Source organism: Panthera uncia, chromosome D4, assembly GCF_023721935.1.
Source record: "Panthera uncia isolate 11264 chromosome D4, Puncia_PCG_1.0, whole genome shotgun sequence".
Taxonomy (NCBI): Eukaryota; Metazoa; Chordata; class Mammalia; order Carnivora; family Felidae; genus Panthera; species Panthera uncia.
Genome location: NC_064807.1, coordinates 49375266 through 49397650, shown reverse-complemented (window position 1 = coordinate 49397650; position 22385 = coordinate 49375266). Strand labels below are relative to the sequence as shown.

Sequence of the window (22385 nt, the reverse complement as noted above, 5' to 3'; positions counted from 1 at the left end):
ACCTCTCTCTAGTTTAGTCCGGCTTATTTTCCTATAGGACTCATAACAGTAACTTTCTCCTTTATTCTATGGTACTCGCGGTGGGCCTTATTGCCACCTACCAGGACCCCAAATATTGCTTTTGACTCCCCCCCGCCCACATCAGAGCCTGAGGCAAAGACTTGATGCAGTTAGTTTATCTAGCCCAGGAAGCAGGAATGAGAAAAGGATGAGTGGGAGAAGAAGCAGGAAAAGCCAATATAAGGATGAAATATCAACTGGCCACTTGGGACTTGGATCTCTGTCATGTAAAGAATGCCTTCCGTCATTGTCCATCTCAAGGATAAGAGGACGGAGCATTTATTCACTGGCTCTCATTCACTGTTCATTGTCCCTAGGGGCCTTAAGTAGCCTCCCTGCAGCACAGACACTGGCATCACTCCTGGGCTGAGCAAGCTCCCACAGCTGTGGGAAGTCTTGAGGCAGACAGTGAAATTACACCTAATGTGTGCTTAAGATATGGGAAGCCAGCCACTATAAATGCACTGGAACCGAGGGAACCAGGGATGCTTTCTATACCAAACTCCATCCTTAAACACTAATCTCAGTTCTTACACAGAGCTGATGGATGCAGGGTGATGACAAATGGGGACTGAGAATAAGATAGGCAGCCTGTATGAGTCCTGCACAAGTTTCCCAATGTCTAAAATGGGGGGGGGGTGGTAATCATACCAAGGTCATTGTAAATATTTGGTCATTGTAAGTATTTGGTCCCAGCATCATTCCTAGCACATTCCAAGTGCTTGATAAATATGAGTTCCCTGCCGTCCATCTCCAGTAAATGCTGTAGGGCTATGCAAGCCACTGAGACAAAGGTCTTGGGGGTCCTTCCAACTCTTCACTTGTGCTTTCATTTTGTTTTTTGATGTTGACTCTGCCTACAATTTGAGCAGCCAGGAGGAGCAACTTCAAATGGAAACCTATGGAAACCTAGTTTAGCATCTGCCGAGATCAACAGAACACAGGAACGCAACAAGACAAGGAAAAGGGATGAAAGTGTAATGCCATTTTAGAGAAAAGGAGAATTGTTCTTCTAGGACATTGGGTAGAAACCTTGTTCTTCTAGGACATTGGGTAGAAATCCTTGAGTTACCCAGCTGTTATAAGTCCTCTTCGGTACAAACTAACAAAGGAGGGAAGAGAAAGAAAGGAAGGAGGAAAGAGGGAGGGATATGGGGAGGGGAAGAAAAAGAATAAATAAAAGGAAGGAAATTATCCATTCATCTCTATAGAGACTCTACCTGAGCATTAGTAAGACTTGGGAAAAAGTTTAACTAAAACTTTTCTAAAAACCTTTCAGAGAGATGTTTTTCCCCGGAAAAGCATCATCGAAGCTGTTCAATACCCAAGGCAAGTCTTTCATATCACTGGACATGAAACACTATCATATCTGAAACTGGCTGGAGGCCATTTAGAAGTCAATAATTATTTAGCCCAAGGGGCCTTCCAAATTGTGAAGTAGCATCTTAGGAGGAAATTAGTATTGAGCAGTGTATCAAATCTAATTGGAATCTTGAGGAAATGGGGTCTTGAGTAGGTAAAACAGCTGGAAGCTAAAGTAGGGCAGGACAAGTGATCCCCTCATTTCTGTGTCTTGCCTTAATTAGGATGTGAAAAGGATAATCTTGTTTCTTTTTTAGGCCAGGAAGGCAGGGGGTGGTTTGGAAAGCCTCCTTGTTCATTAACAGTCACCTTCAGTCGGACAGTGGAACAGTTTACTTCTTTCATTTCTTTCCACAGATATTCAAGGAGAGTTGAGGAGGCACAAAGACTTTTCTTGGTTTTCCATACATGGCAGTTGGGAGTTAATGAGTGACTTATTGGGCATGGTCGTGGGCATTGATCACAAAGACAGTAAAGCTGTGTTTTTTTCCCCTTTCAAAAGAAAGTCCATATGAGATCCCCTTTATTTTCCTACTTGGAGGAGGAAGGGGTGTATACAAGCTGGAAGCCTCTTCTCTGTCTTCCTATCCCCTTCTGTATGAATCACTTTGATTTTCACTTCTCAAACCCATTGAGCACACAGTCTGATTTCCCCATTTTAGAAAGATGTTGAAGTCTCTCTCAAATTGGTTTGGGGGAGCCAGGCCATGGTGTCTTTACACAAGACTACCTTAGACTCTGATTCTCCCAGCAACTAACTCTCCTTGGATCACATCTAAACACCTGTTTTAGGACAATTCCTAGAAAAGAATTGTTCTCCGTTTTTCACAGCACTGAGGCAGACCACAAGTGTACTATACATGTGGCTTGTGTCAAACTAAAACAAAAACATCATGCTTCTCTCCTGAGAAGAGTCATTTTTCAAGTGGTTTAAAAAGCAAACAACGTCCCCCCCCAAAACACATTCTGGTAAGGAGATCTGCAAGGACGTTGGATCACTGTGAAAAATACAAACAGATCTAAAGAGCAGGAGGAGAGATCACAATTTCATTTAAATAAAATCAATTAAAAAAATAATTTAGGAAAGCACATTCACTTTATTCCTATAGAACTGAAGGCAGGCCATTGTCCATAATGATTCCAAATTGCACCCTCTTGTTTCACTGCACTGATACAACTTTGAACAGTGTCACAGGTCTTCCCCAGACCTCAAACCCTGTGACCTTTTCATGCCTCAGTTCCACTTCTCCAAAATGGGATTGATGTAATGTGGATTTTAGAGGAAATGATTATAGACATCGAGTGTCATCATAAATGGTAAGAATTATGCTAGCAGGAAACATGCTGGACACATGGATTCCTGTCATGGTTCAAAATTGCTTAAAAAGTTTTATATATATATATATATCAGATATATATAAAAATTTATATAAATATCTCTATATATACCATATATATTTCTATATTATACATATCTTTTGTACACACACACATATGCACACATCTGCTTTGTTTAAATTGCCATTATTTTGGTGCTTAGGATGAGCCATGCGCATTCATTTTCAGGACCCAGAGATGCCTCATAAAACATGGAGACAATATATCCAGGATCATGACTAGTCAAGCTTTTGAAAGTAAAATCAAAATAGATGAGGAGGAAGTGTGCCCTACTTTTGAAGATTTGTTAAGTAGACAGTTGTGTTATCTCTCATTGCTTCGTATGAAAAGAACGACTCTGAGAATGTCTGCTATTTGTTAGTAACCTGCCTGTAATAATCATGGTTAGCACACAATGACACTGGGTAATCAGACTACTGAAATTAATAGGAAGACCCTCCCACAAATCTTATTTGAGTGAGCACTGCTCTCTAGAACAATATGACTGTGAGTCTATGTCTGTCGATGACTATGCAAGTCATTGCCTCCACTTTACTCTGTTCCAATGTGTTATGATGTTACTATGGTGACACTCTTAGGATATCCCTCCGCTCTTTTGGTGCCCTCTCAGTGGAAGCTATAATGAGGTGGTTTGGCAACAGAATCTTTTTGGGATTTTTCTCTTACACCATTGAAGACCAGCATGGCTTTCCTCTTACAGGAAATGCATAAAGCATGAACTGAAAATGATAGAAAGTAATTTGCATTGACTTAGGCAAAGAAAGTTAATGTTACTAATTCTACATCAAAGTACCCAGAAATATTCTCTTCTTGTTCCCGGTTCTAGGAGATGACATCCCAAGGGATAGTGAGGCTTCTAGATTTAGTGTGGAATGTAATAAGTGCTGAGGGCTAGGGTCTCTTACCCTCATGAGAGAGGGGCTGTGTGAGGGTGATGTGAGAACTATGTGCTGGAAAGAAAAAGATGTGGTGTGCTCCAGAAACAAGCACTGTGCTAAGCACATTACATGCATCCCTTCAGTGAATCCATACAACCACGTATATTACTTACCCCATTTTATAAAATGAGGTAACAGATACAGCTAATAATTACCATGCCACTTTGTCTCCCTAAAATGCATCTTTCAGGTGGTCTTGGCTTTTCTCTTTTCCCTGGAAGAACTTGGAAGTGAGAATCATGGGAGCCTCCATCCAAAATCCTTAGACTTGCTTCACAGCTACCTGGAGAGATTTATCTGAAACAGCTTAAAATCTGACAACTCCATCTTGGACAAACACATCCTTAGAGCCTTTTCCACTGCTGTATCAGGACATAGCAGCAATGGTCATGAGACCTAAAATCAATGTCCCAATCTTTTGGTTGTGTAATCCAGGGCAAGTCAATTCTTCCAGGCTTAGTTACTTCACCTATGAAATCAAAATGGCAAAAACTGTCCAAAGGCCAGGGAATAACCCAGTTTCTTTCATTATCTATTTTTGTTCGCTTTAGAACATTTTGGGTCTAAGATGTATGAGGCTGTGCTCTGGACCTAGAGTGAGAGATCCACAATTGCCCTTTTATAATGTGGCAAACAGAGTCAGAAGCCTCTCAAAACATTTTATCCAGCAAGAGCTCATTTTTGCCTTCTTCTTGCCTTTTGAGTTATAGCTTCAGGCATTGCTCTGGCAGCTCCTTCAGGTAAACTTTCTCCACTAATAACACAACAAAAATCGTTACATTTCCTTTGATCTCTAGCCCAGCATTTGGGATCCCAGCCCTTATCATCTAACTGCACAGGTAGTGCCCATACCAACCAGATTAACCTTAGTTTCCAGGACACATCTAGGACTTTTCTCCCTTCCTGATCTTTCTAAGTTCTATGCACCTGAAGTGACTTTTCTAACTCCCAACAGTGTCCACCATCAAATCCAGCTCAAATGCCACATTCCTCCCTGAAACTCCCCACAGTCAACACCATCTCAAATTAATCTTTCTTGTCTCTATTCTCTACAGCAACATATTGGCCTCTTTTATACTATCCCCCCATAGTCTTCTTTGTATTATTGCTAGGTATATTTCTCTTGTCATTCTCTTGTCAATCTTATTAGATTGTAAGCACATCAAGAGCAAGATCCAGGGTGGCCTGTTGCAGCATGACAGTGGCAGAGGAGTGTAGAGTTTCTGCTATGGGTTTAAGTCACACTGCCAAGTCTAAAACCTGCATACATGATGTACTAGCTGCATGACTTTGGGTAAATTCCTTCTCCTTTCTGGCCTATAATTTCTTCACCTGTGTTTACTATTTAGGGACTTTGTGACAATTAAATGAGATATTCTACATAAAGTACTCAGCAAGTACCTGACATATTGTAGGTACATACATATCTTTTACACACACACACACATCTGCTTTGCTTAAATTGCCATTATTTCGGAGCTTAGGAAGATGTTAAGTATTTGCAATACCTAGAATGAGTTCTCGTCATTAATTAATTCAACAAATATTTGAGTGCCATATTAGTGTGTTCAGGCTGGGATAACAAAATACCATAGACTGGCTGGCTTAAACAATAGACATTTATTTCTCACAGTTTTGGGGACTGGGAAGTCTAAGATCATGATGCTGGCCAATTCTGTTCCTGGTGAGAATCTTGTTGGCTTACAGATGGCTGCCTTCTCCCCGTGTCCTCACATGGCAGAGAGAACAATCTCTCTTTTCTTGTTTCTTCTTATGAAGCCACTAATATCATCATGAGGGTCCTACCCTTATCACTTCATCTAACTCTAATTACCTCCTAAAGACCTCATCTCCAAATACCCACATACTCACATTGAGGGGTAAGGCTTAAACCCATGCATTTGGGAGGCAGAAGGAGGTGAGATATAAGTTAGCCCATAGCAAGTGTCTATACATTTACTGAGCTAGTCAAGGGATAGAGTAATACACAAAACAGATAAAAATCCATGAAGTATGGAATTTCCATTCTCGTGGAAAGAGTGAGACAGTGTGGTAGACAGAATAATGCCCCCCCCAAAATGTCCACATCTTTATTTCCATAACCTGTAAGGAATTGGGTTTTGCAGATGGAATTAAGGTTGATAATCAGCTGACTTTAACATAGGGAGATAATCCTGGATTATTTGGATGGGCTTGGTGTAATCCCAAGGGCCTCTATAAATTGAAGAGGGAAGGAAGCAGAAAGGCCATAGTGATGAAAATGAGGGCCTGACTGCCGTGGCCAGTTTTAAGAAGGAGGAAGGGAGCCACAGGCTGAGGTATGTGGGCAGCCTCTAGACACCAGTAAAAACAGGGAAATTGATTCTCTCTCCCCTATAGACTTTAAAAAGGGATGACGCCCTGCTGACCCCTGGAGTTTAGCCTAATGAGAACTGTCTAACCTCTAGAACTATAAGATAATAAGTTTGTGTTGTTTGTGTTTGTGTGTTAAGTTGGTGGTCCATTGCTACAGCAGCCATAGAAAACCAACACAGGCAGAAAACAGAAAACTAAGACAGGCAACATATATATTGTACATCAGATGGCAATAAGTTCTGTGGAGAAAATCAGAGCAGGGAAGAAGGATAGGGAGTGTTAGAAGGGGAAGGTGATTATAATTGTCAGTGGAGTTGAAAGAGGGGGACTCCGGTAACTTTTGAATAGGAGCTGAAGGAGGGGAGGCAGTAAGTTGTGAAGAATCTGAGCAAAGAATGTCCCTGGCAGAAGTCACAGGAAGTTTAAAGGCTCTGTTTTAACTTACCTGGCATTCCTGGGAACCGAAAGAGGTACTGTGCATGAAGCAGAATTTGTGATGGAGAAATTAGGAGGAAACAAGATCAGAGATAAAGGGATGCCTATTTGTGTTAGTTTTACTCTGAGTAAGACAGGAAGCCCAAGGAGGATTTGAAGTAGCAGGGTGACAATATATGACATAACTTTTACTGGAATCACATTGGCTGCTCTACTGAGAATAGCACATATGGGGGGCAAGGTGGAGGCGGGGGGACAGTTAGGTTATTGCAGTAATCCAAGGTACAGGTGTTTGTAGCTTGGAATGAGGTGGTGGAAAGAGGTCTGTCAGCTTCTGGAAATATTTTGAAGATAAAGCCAATGAAATTTGCTGATAGACAAAATTTACAAAAGGGGGAGTCAAAGATGATTCCGTGGCTTAGGGTTTTAAGTCAATGAAAGGTTGGAGAGTCCATTCACCAAGATGGGGAAAACAACCATGGAAGCAAGTTTGAGGGAGAGGATGGGTATAGTTTGGATGGACTTTTGGTACCTGAATCCTTCCCTTCATCCAATATTTCCCTTCAGATTGCTGTCCCTCAAGCAAAGAACTATACACATAAAGAATAATAGCGATTGGGAAATGGTATCTTGTTCAATTCATGATGGAGCCAGTTTGCTATATAACACCTATGCAGAGCTCTGATAAAAGCTGGATTGGAGAATGAGGTGTAGCCCAGGATGCTACAGAGTGAATGTTTGTGTCCTCCCCAAATTCATCTGTTGAATCCTATCCCCCAGTGTGATGGTATTGAGAGATGGAGCTTTTGGGAGATGATCAGTCATGAGGGCAGATGCCTTATGAATGGGATTAGTGTCCTTATAAAAGAAGCCTAAGAAAGCTCCCTGCCCCCTTCTGCCCTGTGAGGACATAGTGAAAAGTTGTCTATGAGAAAACAGGTCCTCACCAAACCCTTAATTGGCTGGCAACTTGATCTTGGACTTCTCAGCTTCCAGAACTGTGAGAAATACATTTCTGTTGTTTGGAAGCCCCAAGCTTTGTTGCAGTAGCCTGAACAGACAAAGACACAAGAGGACCAAAGAAGACTGGAATCCAAATGCTGGTCCTTTAGAGAAGATTCTGAAGGTTGAGCCATCCTTCTCCAGCCCACTAGGTCACAGGCAGAGAAGCTGGGCCAGCGACGGGGCGAGAGCTGGGGCACCATTCATCACACTGACCCCACTCACTGATGAAAGTTGGCCAGGAAGTATTGAAGGCTCTCTCCCAATCACAAGATTTACCATTCCTCCCCAGAGAAGAAGCCACTAAGGAGACGGAACTGAGATGAAAGGCCTCTCTTCCCTATGGCCAAAGAGAGAGGCGGAGCCAGTTCCATTAATGTTTATTGATTAGAATCAAATACCCTTTGCGCCCTGTGCATGCCCAGCTCATCTGTGTCCTGGAGCATGAGCCCTATCTCCAAGGGCAGAAGTTGGATCTCAATGTTCTGCTTTAGTTTCTGAGCCAAGAAACCTCATTTTTCCTCTGCTGGCAGGACAGAAAAGATCCTGCAATGGGAACTGTTAGGCAGGCAACAGACTTCCCAATTAGGGACTAGTGAATGAAAGGGAAGGAAAATTAAAGGTAAACTGTGGTAATTAAGATTACATCATCATCCTGATCTGGATGATGAAGAGCTTTCCGATTGCCATGAGGCCAAAAGGACAAAAGGAGCTTTAAAACCAGTGACTAGGGTTTGAGGCAGTTTGGAAATGAAATTGCATTACTCAATGATAAACAGAATCATTGCTTAGTGGCTGTATATTTGTATCTAACCATTCCCCCACCATGTTTGAGTATTATGTTTAAAATCTCCAACATCTTTGCACTGCCCAAGTGACACAGAATTAAATGGAATCATTTAATCCTGATATCGTTAGACCATCACAATTTGACTATTGAATATTTCTTACAATATTTACAATATTACAGAAATGACTGGATATTGCAGAAGATGTGTGTGGTTTTCGAGGTTCTCATTTAGTGATCATGGAAACCACTTTTGGGGGAAAGATGTTTTCTTCACGTATCCTAATTTCTAATTAATATAGTTCCATACGTCTTTAAAGTGTATAATCAGAATTGTAAAATTTGGTACTTCTCAACATTTGGTACTCCTTAATCAATATGTATTAAGGTGCTATATAACAGGTATAAAAGATGTGGAAGACATTATTTTCTTTTTACATTTATTTATTTTTCAGAGACAGAAAGAGCACAAGTGGGGGAGAGGTAGAAAGAGAGTGAGACAATCTGAAGCAGGCTCTGAGCTGTCAGCACAGGGCCGCTGCGCGGGGCTTGAACTCATAAACTTCAAGATCTTGACCTGAGCTGAATTCTGACGCCCAACCGACTAAGCCACCCAGGCGCCCCATAAGACATTATTTTCTCTAGGAAGCTTATCTTTAATGACTCCTACTATTAAGAATACTTTCTATGTTTACTTTACCCTTAAGACCACCCTGCAAGGTAGATATTGCTTTCCCAATTTACAGAGAAGAATACTGAAGTTTAGAGGTCACAGATCAAGATCACACAGTAGAAAGTCTCAGGGGTGACTGGGCTTCAAAGTCTATGCTCATCCCACTACTCCCAGTTTGTTCTAGTAAATCTGCCACAATCTCAGAGTATTTTCCAACGATTAATGCTCCCCTCTGTCAGTATTTTTCAACAAGTCAGGGAACGTTGGAGAAGGTGATTCCCCCTTTATAGGTGCCTTGGCCGTTGTGGACCCTGAACGCGTCCTTTCTGATCCGGTATCTCCCTTGTCGCCCTGGTGAGAAGACCATCCTCTTTTCCCCAAGGTGGGGAGCCCGCTTAGCCCGACCACTCCCCACCTCTGAAGGAGGCAAGTTGAGCCTCCAGGCGACCTGACTGACTCCTCTCCCCCACGGAGCTGCCATTCCGCGGGCGGCCGCCAGGGGTCCCCTCTCGGCGTCCCCGCGCACAGCCGCACGCGGGGCGCCTGTGGGGGCTACTTGGGAGCAGCGGCTGGAGCTCTAGCCCCGAGCTCGCTCGCCCGCGCGCTCCTGGAGACCGCGCGCGCTGGCCCCTCGCCGCTCGCCCCTTGCCCGCCGCGTGGATCCGCCAGCGTCGCCCGTCTGGCCCCCGGCTCACCCTCCTCCTCTGGCGCCGCCTGCTACTGACCCGCCCGGCGCACGGAGCCGACCCGGCCGCGGGCTGAAGGTAAAAGCCCACGGTGAGTGAGAGCCCGCGCCGGGAGAGGCAAGGTGGCGCCGCCCGGCAGCTGCTCGCCCCGGTGGCGCCCGGGCGGGCTGGGGTGCGGGGCGCACCTGGGGGCGGGCGCAGCGGGACCGGGGGGTGGGCGGCTCCGCGGCCGGGATCCGCTTCAGACCCCCGCCCCACGTCGCGGCCCCTGCGGGCCCCTCTCGCGCCCTTCCCGGGCGGGAACGGGAGTCCAGTCCCCAGCCCGGGCTCCGGGGCCTTGACTGTGCAGACTCTGTAACCTCGGTCTCCCTGCGGGGCACAAGTGCGTCCCGGAGCCGCCCCGAAGCGCGGGGGGCTGCAGCGTGCGTGTCAGGCCGCGGGGGGACGGGAAGACAAACTTTCGCGAAAGTGCGCCTGGGCCGGAGCTCGGCGCTCGGGGCGTGTGCGGAGGCTCCACGCGGGCTGAGCGGGGGAAGGAAGCCCGCTCCGCCGGCCCGCTCGACCCCGGCGCCGTCCGAGCTCCGGGGAGGGTGCGGGTGGGGAAAGAACGGACGAAACCCTGCCGACCCCTTGGGCCAACAACTGTCAAACATCTGGAATCCAGCCCCTCCCTTCCCCCGCGCCGAGGAAGGTGAAAAGCCCTCAACTTTCCTTTGATGGTCCTCCTTGCCTCGGGACCCCTCTCGGAATGGAAAGGGCCGACCCCCGTTGCCTGGCAAGTGAGTACCGGGAACCCCCAATCGCCTCTGGCTCCCCCCTTCACCCACCTTCCTGACCGCCTCCCAGACGTCCTCCCCGTAGGGACCACGCCACAGAGCCCGTGGAGATCGTGACGAATGGCCTTTTGTTTCTCCGCGTCTCCCCTATTGTTTGCCTTTGCAACATCTGGCGGGGCTCGCGGAGAGAAGGACGCCCCCCGTGTCCTCCCTGCACCCGCCCGCCACCCCCCCCCTCCAGCCCACACGGCCGCCTCCCGCTGAGGATCCCGACCGTGGAAGGAGAGGAGCCTGACCCCCGCGAGGCCGCCGCACCCAGGCCCTGCGGTTAGAGGGCGGAGGGAAAGTTGCAGCCTCCCCGCCTCCTCGGCTGACTGTGGCCCGGGGCGCATTTCTCAGATCTCAGCCCAGGCGCGCCGCGAAGGGCGCAGTCACGGAGAGGTGCCGCTTTCCCGAGACTGGAAGCGACCTTCCGCCCCCGACCAGGGTGTCCTTCAGTAGTTCCAGTGGATTTAAATCGCCTAAAGGCCTGTGGCTGGGCCGCTTCCAGGGCAGCGGCACAGGGTCGGGGCACTTGTGGTGGGCAGAATGCCGAGGTTCTGGGGTCTGCGAGTTTCCAAGGGCCGGAGGACAGGCAAGGATGGAGAAGGAAATAACCCGGGAAGCCTCGAGACTTTGCCTAGAAATAGTGGTTAGGTGGCTTCGTCCAGATTAAACGTGGAGTTTTGACTTGGGGGAGGGCTTCCCATGTCTAAATCCCAGGTCCCCTCTCAGCATTTAGAGACGCCACCGGGAAAGCGTCCAGACTTCCAAGTCCTTGCGAACCAGTAGCTTGGGACTGCCTCCGAGTTCCCCTGGGGGTGCGCCTGGTAGATTATGGGTGGCCCTATTTCTGTCCCTTCCCTCACAAGTTAGATGCTTACACGTCATGTTTCTTCTTACTGGGGAGTATTAAAGAAGTAGGTCAAAGCAAAGTAGCTACTCTTGAGAAGAGGGGGGGGGGTCACCGAAAGGGTGAAGGGAGAGTGGTTTTGCCTGTGAGTGGAGGCCAAGCCTGTGCACCTGTTAGAACCTATACATGCTCATAGCTTTACATACAGTGATGTTGCCAGCTTTTTCTGAGAGAGGTCCACTCGTCCTTATTCCAAGGAGACTCAATTACACTCTACCTTTTGACCCTTCCCCCAAGAGGGGGTAGGGAGGAAGCTCCCCTCCGAACACTTGTGACCTATGTACCCACTCAAGCATTTTAAGTGGGAGCTGTGCACTTGGCTCTCCACAGTTCTAAGAGTCTATCCTTTACCTGACCTAATAGAAATTTGACTTACATTCAACAAATAAATACAAAGTCGACTGCTAAATCTGGAAGGTGGACACAGAGCACTTCCAGAAAGTGCTGGATATTACCAGTGGTACCAACAACAGCAACAAAAAGCAAAATCTTTGAAGCACTGGAAGGCTCTTTACAAACATTTCATTATGAAAATGATGCATAAGGAAGGATTCCTTTGAAATTTTGCACAGTAGCAGCAGGAGAAGAGCAACAAGGCGGACCTGGGTTGCCCAAGAAGTGCCCAAAGGCATCATTAACAAAGTGTAAGGGCAGTGTTTGTCCTGGTCTACTCCAGTAAGGAAAACAGGATAATTGTAGTGGAAGATAAGCTTGTACAGTTTCTTTAATTTTAGAATTAACTACCCTCCCTCCCCCAAATCACTGTAGGAAAAAAAAAAATACAGAGAAGTGAAAATGAAGACAAAAGGAAGGGGGATATTATAAGCAAGGCTCCAGTGGACAATCTTATCCAATGATTTCCTTGGATAAATTTCTGGAGATAGTACGGCTAGGTTGAATGCAATTTTTAGGATATTTAAGATTGCCATAGCGTCCTGTAGGAAGGGTGTGCCGCTTTACCTTCTCTCTAACAAGATACAAGAGGATTTTTTTCCTTGCATTCTGCATCCCACTCACACTCTGTGTTATAATTGCTGTTTTTATTTCTGCCAGACCTATGGGAGGGAAGTATGCTCTTGTCTTTTGCATTTCTTTAATCACAAATGAGATTAAGCATTTTTCCTGTTGTCCCTTAGAGGTGCTTTTAATAAAAGCATACTGTTCTGACTTCTGACCCTGCCCATGTAATCAGATAATCTTTATTAACTCAAAGTTCCAATTTTCTTCCCTCCAGCATGGCAGACATTTGGCAAGACTGCAGCCATAAATTACTACAATAATTGACATGATCTCAGTACAGTTATTAGGGAGACTGTGCAAAAGCATTATTAGAGAAATTCTTGGAAGATGCCAGGTGTATACTTACTGCTTCATAGTGTGCATGCCCCAATTTCTTCAGTTTATGCCCCCCCCTTTTTTCATTTAGAACAACTCTGTTGAGGAGTTGTTTTTACTAAATGGATTTTACTAACTCATTTTATTTGTGTTCCTTCCACTGGTAACCAGTATGTCATAATCCACAACTTTTAATTTTTGGCTGAAATTTACCCCAGTTTTTTTTAAGACTTTCTCTATTTGGCTTTACCATTTGAGCCCTGTACTTGAATGAATCTTGAAACTAAACAGTTTAGTAGCTTGCTTTTGAAACAATAGCAGGAAGGTTTCCGAAGGGTGGAACCAGGTACATTTTGTGCATTTGTGTAGCCATAAATCTCTATGTTAATTCTTGCTTGACGGTGCAGGTTTCTGAAATGGGGTGGAGGAGAGAGAGGAAGAGAAAATTAATTTCAGCTAGATGATGAATTAATACAGATGAAGGATCACACAAGAAAATTTGGGTAAATAATCTAAGTAATCTGGATACAAATTAACTTCTAAAAAAATAAACTATAGTAAAGTGTCATGTGTTATTATAACTAGTTTACTTAACAGGCAGAAAGTGGCGTTCTAATTGGGAAAATTCAATGTGAAAATCAATGCGAAGTATGACTGTAGGTAATTTATCTCAGGCATTAAAAAACAGAAAAACAATGAAAGGCAGATACTGTACTTTTCTGCAACATTTTCTGTGCCTTCCAAATCAAATAATATGCAGCAAGAGTCAATCATTGGCTCTCAAAGGTTGAATGAGAGAGCTTAATGGCCATCCAGTTCAACCATCTAATATCATTGGGGGTCTTTATTCTCTTAAAATAATAAAGTCTTTGTATCATTTCAAACAAACCAAACTGAGAAGCAAATAGGCCATGAATTTCAACTTTTTTTTTTTTTTCATTTTTTTGTTGAGGACAGGGGGAGACAGGGAGGGTTTTAACTTTATGATAGCTTGTGTAAGCTCCTTTAACAAGCTAAATTTTCATAGAATAAACAGCCTTGGCAGCAGGAGGATTAAGTCATTGAGGTGTTACATTCTGCAACATTCTCTGGGCTACATCCTCTAGCCATTGGCTGGGTGAAGTTCAAAGGTAGTAGAGCAAAGCGAGTACAAAATGGCACAAGGAATGGGGAAGAAAACAGTAGAAGAACATGAAGAGAATCTCATTCCTTTAGAACTGACTTCGGAACTTTCTAACAAGATTCAGGGTACCCAGGGGATGGTTGGCATCACCTCTCTTGGAAAGGTAGCTGATGTCTCAAGGCCAACTTTAGAGACTCTAAACCTTGCATAAATCACCGCCACTCCAATGGAGAATATCCCAATAATTCTTAAAAAGAAGATGAAAGAGAAGGAGCTGTTGGAGAGAAATGGAATTTTAATTCTAAGAATATACCTTATTTCTTCCTGAGTAGTAGTGTTATAGAAGTAGTAGAAACATCTTCTGAGTTCCACTCGGATGATCTCCCAGGCACAGTGACTGTATTTCTTATCTTTCAGGAAGTTGTACATCCTATAGAAATATCTCCTCAGTTCTAGGCTGCTCACCTGGGAGACCATAGCTCCTGAGAAGCCCATCCCATCCTCTTCCATCTGTTTCGAGTCTTCCTTCCCTTTCTCCTCTTCCTCGAAGCATTTTTCCAAGTGGTGCATCTGCCAATCAAGTCTGATTTGGATTTGTTTCAGGTATTTCTTTTTCCAAGTGGATTTGGTGGTGGACTCTCTGAAGATGTTGAAGGCCTGTGTGGACATTTTGTAGAAGGCCTCCTTGAGGTACCTTTTCCCAGGTGGGGTGTGTGATTGGATGTCTTGGGGCAACTCAAAAGCTCTGGTTTCTCTTAGGCACTCTACAGGAAATGAATTGCTCATGCTGTTCAGAAGTCTCAGATTTTGCCAGGTGACTTCCCTCAGGTGAAGATGCAGCAAGTTACAGTGCAGAGAGAGGGCGCCAGGGATGAACAGACCTACAAGGCATGCAGGCCACAAACACTTTTGAATCACATCAGGCTTAGTGTTCATTTTTTTTTTTTTTTCTTCCTAAGCTAAACATCCAGACTCAAGATTGACAGTGATGTTTTAGGTCTTAAGTGTTCCATCATGTGCCTTTTATATACCTGAATATCTTCCATGGGGAGGAGTTTTCTCATTCGTCATTTTATGGTTCTCAGGGTTTCGGCCCCTTTCCTTTGCCTCTGAGTCTTGTTTTGACTTTGTGTGACTATGCCAACTTTGGAAATGCTGATTTTTTTTTTTTCTTTAAAGTGAGCAAAGCATTACCATTTCCTTAGTTGCTTGGATGACCTATCCCAGTATTACAAAATTGTCATAACACGATTGATTATTACGTAGAGAGAGTGATCCTTTAAAAAAATGATTTTGTTTTGTTTTGTTTTGTTTTTTGGTATCTGGCCATATAGCCAAACATCTTCTCTCATTGAACTAATCAGACATTGACCAAATGACTGTAATTATTTGATTGCAAGTCTACCAGAACATAACATAGTTTAGGTTTTTCTAATCTTGTTAAATTCAGCTTCTATATTTGGATATTTTCTCTTTTTACTCTATTTTCATGGGTCTCAGAAAAGATGAAAACAGAGTTGGTCAACTGAGCATGGAACTTAACAGAAGAGAAAGCTGGCTTGGTTTTCTTTTGTCAGTAGAAAATGTTGGCACTCTCCAACTATCCTTTCCTTTAGTTAAACCCAAACCAGTGCTTCCCATGGCTGTCAAACATTTCACACACCTCTGATACCTGTCATAGTCCTCTAGGGAGTTGTATAGTGGGAAGTATTTTTCTGCTTCATTAGCTTTTCTCTTGTAGTGTCATGCATTTTCCTTTTTTAGGTATGGTTTAGGCAGCATTTTAAAACTTCTGCTTGGCTATCTTTTCTTCTTATTTGGAGGTTCTGGATGCTGGGAAGGTTTTTGTTTGTTCCTGTTTGCTTTTCCCTGAGGAGGTACTTCACACCTGGACCACTATTACCTGGAAAATGATAGCTATCCACCATTTATGGTTTTCACTTTATTTGACCAAAAATAACCTTCTTATGGTTATGGAAAAAGGAAGGCAAATGCATTCCTTTGTCCAGGAAAGTGAATGGGATGTCATTAAACAAGGCTGGCTTAATTATCACCTTAAAAAAGAAATATATTCGTTTTTGATAAAGTCATTTTAGAATAGTAAGCAGACACAGTTCCACAAATATGACAGACTTTAGAAACTTAACTTTAAAAGTTCTTATCTAAACCAGTTGGTTGGACCAAAGGCAAACTGTGGACAAGTGGGATTTTTTTAAATCATGGCTTTTTGGACAGGTTTCCTCTGAGAAGAAAACTTGCTACTTATATTACTCTACATGTGCTGTCTCCAAATTCTGATTTCACAGATTTTATGAGGTGACTAACTTGGAAAAATAATTTGGAAAATGAGCCCTTTTATATTTTATAATTATAACACTATAAGTTGACACAATCTTCCTAGAGAGCAAAATGATGATATGCATCAAAAGCCTTAAAATGTGTCTAATGTTTGACTCAGACGTTCTCCCTCTGGGAATTCATCCCCAAGAAATAATGATGGACATCTTTAAAGACTTAGCTGTCAGGAAGTTTATCACATTAAAAAACTGAAAACAATTTGTGTAGCAGTAGGTAGTTTGGTTAAGTAATTCATCAGTAGAAAATTTCTGTGCAAGCATTAAATATTTGGTCACTTGGATAAATTTACTTTGTAGCTTAAAACCAAGTTAACATGGTAGTATATAGAATCTGATAGCATATTTGTTAAATACCTAATATGCATATATGTGCAGAAAAAATCTAGAAGTGTATATGCTACAAATGTTTTCTATGACTAGAAAAATAATTTTTATTTTTAGTGATTTTTATTTTTTGCATTTTTTAAATGACCTTGTTTTTTTTGTTTTTTAGTTTTCTGTAGTCAGCAAGTATTTCTTATTTAATAAGGTAAAACAAATTTTAAAACAACATACATTAAAAAAGAAAAATTGTTATGTATTTGCAATGTGATCAGTATGTACTACTTTATTTATTTAAACATCTCCATTCTAGGGTACTTCCAAAGGAAATATGAATTTGCCTGAAGATTCAGTTCCAGTTACATAGAATAATATAGAGTATGTGGGAGTTCAATGTACTATTCTTGCAACTTTTGAATAATAGTATGTATGCTTATATATTACATATATTTGTGATTAAACATACATACAGAGTCTATAAAGTACAAAGCACTTCTGAGGATCATACCTGCTTATGTATTTCACGTAACTTCTTCTACCTAAAACTTGTTACACTGTCCCAGGCAGAACTGCTTGTCCCTCTTGTGGGCTTTTACTGTGCTTTGTCCCCTTCATTATGGCTTTTTAAAATGGATAATTGTAGGGGCTCCTGGGTGGCTCAGTTGGTTAAATGTCTGACTTGGCTCATGTCATGAGGTGTCCATGGATTTGAGCCCCGCGTCGAGCTCTGAGCTGGCAGCTCAGAGCCTGGAGCCTGCTTCAGATTCTGTGTCTCCCTCTCCCTCTCCCCTTCTCCTGCTCATGCTCTTTCTGTCAAAAATAAACATTTAAAAAAATGTTTTAAAATGGATAATTGTATAAGTGTTGATTTCCCAGCTTTGCATACTCCCCCTCCCCTACCCACTCAGAATGCCTAGACTATTTTGCACTTATTCGAGACAGTTCAGTCTTACTGACCAAGCTAAGAGACTGTTCAATTGAATTGCTCTGCTAAGAGGTTCTTCTCATAGGTGATGGAGGTGGCTGCAGATTTGGAGGTTCCCTGTATTTTCTGCCATGTACAGTTTTGTCATTTTATCCTGCTCACCCCGTATTTCTTCCTTTTATAACCGTTCCATACCATATCCTCATTTATTCAAAACTGTATTGTTAGCTAGTACCACATGCCAGTCACCAGGCCTGGTCTTAAAGATGGAGCAGTAAGGTATAGCCCATGATCTCAAGGAGGCCACAATTGAAGAAGTAGGTACATTCTGAGTCTTTTAGGCAGCAGGAGTAATTCATAGGTCTTCCCTATAGCATGGACCTCATCCCCATGTGCTGTAAATGTTAACTGATGCTGACGGTGACAATATTCATGACAAAGGTGATTGACATGCATGTCTTCCCCTCTTCAGCTGTCAGGGTCACCTGATTTTGCAAATAAAAATAACACCCGTGCAATATTTAGAAAGTACCTATACTAAAAAACAATCACTCATTGTTTACCCCAAATTCAAATTTAACTAGGTGCCCCATATTTTACCTAGTAACCCTCTCTACCATACAGATTCCCAGTGAGGTCTTAGAGTAGAACTAAGACATGAAACCCATTCTAGGAAACTTTTCCTCAGCTAGCTGTCTACCTCGTGCAGAGGTACATTCAGTTGCATTACTCTGTGCTGACTTTACTTGTATACACAGCCCTAAAAACTGCATGCTCCAAAGAGGCACCTGCCACACTAAGAAAGTATTGCATGTGTGCATTCATGCGTACACACACACACACACACACACACACACACAATTGCTCTGATCAGAAGCATTATTGGATGATCAGTCATTGGTCTTGCGTCTGTTTTATAAGAGCCATGCCATGTGAGTATATCTCAAAATATCATCAGGAAAATAAAAAAGAACAGTGTAAGGAAACATTTTTCCCCAAATTTGTCTGGTACAGAATTGGACTGTTCCATCTACCATCAGCAGTCAGTGTGTTGATATACCTAATGATGTTTCCATGATATTTGCTCTTATTTCTCTAGCATGCCTTGAGATCATTTGTATGTGGCCAGGCTTTCCTCAGAGAGAAAGCTGTTTAGCAGGGGCTGCCCTGTTGCTGATGGAACTGTATAAGCCAATGGGGCTTACCAGGTGCACAATAATGGTCAAGACACAATTTGCTTGACAAATGAAGATGAGACATTTCAGTCTAGACAGGATTGCTGTGATTCAGCTCAGGGGCATTTAGTATTTTCTGGTAAGATTTATTGCTCTCCATGAGAAGGCAAGTTTCAAACCAAGGTGCGAGTAACATATCAATCATCCATGTTACACAATAGCTGAAAGCTCGTTCCATTTGTGGGGTCAGAAGGTGCTTGAGCCCAGGAGAGAGCTCTGAGATGGGGAGCCTTGCACCCATGCCTGGCAGCACCTCCTCCATGGTCACCACAAAGTTGTGTGCAGCTGTTTGAGCTCCAGACCAAGTCTGAAGCTCCAACTTGGCGTTTTGCTCATTCTCAGTGCCTCCCACATTGGGGTCAGCCTCTCTCATGGTCTTGTAGTCCCCTTCTTGGCTGTTCTTTTCATGATGTGCCTGATGTAGAAATTTATAATGACTCTACAAGTAGCACATGGCATGTGTCTTTATATATGTCTTTATAGTAAAAATTCAAATGCTTCAGCTAAAAGTGAAAACTCTGCTTGCCAGTGCAGCCTCACGCCATGCCACTCTCCTCCCCTGGATAACTCGTTATTCATTGGATGTGTGTTCTTATTTGATAACTGTTTCCCCACTAAGCACCAAGTTCTGTGAGCACAGTGTAACAGCTGGCTTGTTTGCAGTCCTCTCTTGAATGTCCAGTGGGACCCATGGTGATTGAGAGAGACCTGGATAACTTCCGTGGATGATATGTCACCATGGGGAGACTTGTATATATTTTTGAAAATTGCCAAAACAAGATTATAAAAATTATAATGTGCTTTGAAGTTTAATCCTGTAAGTGTATCTGTCACTATATATCTGATATCACTTGTATAATCTAACAAATGTATGTTATAAACCCTTCATGAATATGAGGCCCGGGATAAATGGGTCACTAGACCTGGATCAAACAGATCCTGGTGCCTTTCACAGTGCCGGGCTCAAAGTAGGTACTCAGTAATTATTTGTTGGATGAGTAAAAGAATGAAGCCATGTCTCAATGACAGGGAAATCATTTGGTGGTTCAGTTAGGGATTTGGGAGGACAATGTCGGGTGTTGGGAAAATTGAGAAGTCCACAGAATGGTGGGTAGCGACTCAAACCTCCGCTTCTTTTTCTGGGATTCCCCGTGGCTGGTTAGGTCACAAGCAGAGCCATACCTCTAGTCTAGTGGGATCACATAGTTTTAAGTCGTTTGGGTGACTCACATATCTAACCCTCCAGGCAGTTATTCAGTCTTGTATTCATGGCATCTCTTACATAAAGACACTAAATGTTTGTTGAACAAAATACTGCCTTGTGATTTCTTATGATTTGCTCGTTTGCCATGTAAGCAAAACTGCTGAGAGGCTCAAGATCATTCCTTCCCCCTCTTTCCTCCAGTATTGCCACTTCTTTGTATTGGATGCTCCCCATAGCTTTTTTTGTTTGTTTGTTTTCTTTTTGTTTGTTTTTGTTTTTTGTTTTTATCATATCACCCTTAAAGAGGCTCTTTGGACAGACTTATCCTTGGATCTCTTTTATAGTCCAGCTGTAGATGATGCATGTAGTAACTTCTGCACAGAAACAATTTTAGCTCTTACAAAATGATCCCTGATAAAAAGAAATTTACCATGTGAAATAAATGTGTAAGTAAATAAGTATTCACCATCAATAAAACCTACCCTCAGTTTTGGGATTACCAGAACAGTTTCCACCTGTATCCTTTTTTCGCTTGGTCCATTCAAACCCTAATGGGGCTTTCACTTCCAAGATGGTAGTAAACATTTCAGATGAGAGTTGTCACCTTCCAGAATAATCCTCCCCTTTACTCACTGGGTAAATGTGGATTTCTTCCCAGACCACATCCAGGAGTGCCTGTAGTCTGGGAAGAAACGGCAAGAGTGGAGTAATGTGATGGACAGAGAGGTCATCTTGTCTTGGATAGATATTTTAAAAAGCAATTGCCATTGCAGAGATGAGGACAAGGTCTTCTTTTACTTGCTGTCAGGTTGCATGTGGTCATAGGTTTCCTGACATTTATGAATAACAAAGGCATTATTTTGGGAAAACTTAAGTGGACTTTTCTTAGACTGACAGAATAATCACATACCCCAAATTTTAGGATTTCTTTAGTATCTGAGCAATGCTTGGTTTTGCAGGTAGTGTCCAGGAATAATCTGTGTAGCCAAGGGGGATAGGGGAAGGGTCTCTTATTGCCAAGATCCCTGCCCTTAGTAGGCTCTGAAGTATATACTCTAAATCATAGAATGTAGGGTTGGAAGGACACTTAGAGATAGGCTTCTGGGGTCAGACGGGTGAAGTGACTTGCCCAAGGTCACAGTGCTACTTGGGAAAGTCAGATTGACATAGGTCCTCTGACCCAACGCTGTCAAAGTAATAAACCTTTACCAGCTTGCAGAGAACTTGCTTCTCTCTGCCTCGACTGAGAGGAGCAGCCCTCTTGCAGTCAAAGAAGAGGGGATTGAGGAGGCTGGAGGCTGGCACTGCTGTGAGGCCAGGAATGGAGGCCATAACTGAAGCTTTTTCTGGTACTTCACAAGGGCTTCTCAGCTCTGTGGGGAAGGCGATACTAGAGGAGGAAACCCTGAGTTCAGTCTGCCACCCCTAGTATTTCTCAAAGTTACCTAGAATTCTATGGATAATAACTCGTTTCCCAGAATCCTGGGTCAGTTCTGGTCTAGAGAAATGAATGAATTTCCTGAGAGATTTTCCCCATGTCTGTAGTTAATGTGTTTATGTATTCATTTATTTGTGCCTCCAGTGCTCACCACATAGTGTGTGTTCAATAAAAATTTATTGAACAAATAGGTATGTGTTTCACTATTTCCCCTTATGAGTGTATTTTAATTTAAATTGAATTTCAGATCCGTTTAGCATCCTCTTGGTAGAACTGTGTAACTCTGAGAAAGTCACTTAAACTTTCTGTACTTTTTCTCTAAATAGGGGTGAGAACCTACCATAGAACGTGGCTGTGGATATAAAAATTGCTGAGAATGGTGCCTTGTACATAGCAAGTGGTAAACAAATGATCCTTATCATCATTGTCATCATCATGGTCATTGTCTTCATCATCATCTGTTGCCTACATGTTAGACACAATGCTAGATTCCAGAGATTCGAGGGCAGAAAACACAGATGCAGAGGTATCTGGAGGCAGTGTTACCTGAGGGGAATCTTGAAAGGCAAGAACTGATGGAACTTTGAATTAGGACAGTGATAGTAAATACAGAAGGGAATTATCTAGGAGGTAAGATTGGGATGTCTTGATGATTGATTGGGAATCAAGGGGTAAGAAAGAGGAAATAGTCCAGGAAAGAGCCCAGTTTTCTTACTAGGTATATGGTTGTACTGCTGACTAAGAGATAGTATATGAGAGGAAGAGCAAGCTTAGGGGAGCAACTGGTGAGTTTTATTATAAATGAGTTGCTTTGAGTTGTCCGTGAGATAGCTACATGGACATGTCCATCTAGCATTTGGATGTGTGGGACTAAATGAGGATAGGAGACTGATCCAGGCTGGAGAGATTTAAAAGTATGAGCAGAAGCTATAAGTGATCACTTAAGAGCTTAAGAATTAGTTGGTTTGTCTAAAGAGAACATGTAAGGTGGGAAAAGAAGTATGAGCCATTATCTGAATCCTA

General features: G+C 43.0%; 2 protein-coding genes across 7 annotated transcripts in view; one reads left to right on the top strand and one right to left on the bottom strand.

Annotated features, from left to right (window-relative positions):
- Window positions 1–9514: 9514 nt before the first annotated feature.
- Window positions 9515–22385, top strand: part of MOB3B (MOB kinase activator 3B) — a 199255-nt gene continuing 186384 nt past the window's right edge. Inside the window, exon 1 of one of the 6 annotated variants that reach the window (XM_049624031.1) lies at window positions 9515–9774. The gene's annotated coding sequence lies outside the window, so the exon portion shown is untranslated. Of the gene's footprint in view, window positions 9788–14485; window positions 14587–22385 lie in introns of those variants that run through there. The other 5 variants (XM_049623984.1, XM_049623932.1, XM_049623770.1 and 2 more) reach the window with 5 other exon arrangements.
- On the bottom strand, window positions 14197–15518 carry IFNK (interferon kappa). The gene is given in 3 exon segments (XM_049623689.1): window positions 14197–14221; window positions 14223–14830; window positions 14832–15518. Coding segments are annotated over 3 exon segments (651 nt in total). The 5' UTR covers window positions 14850–15518.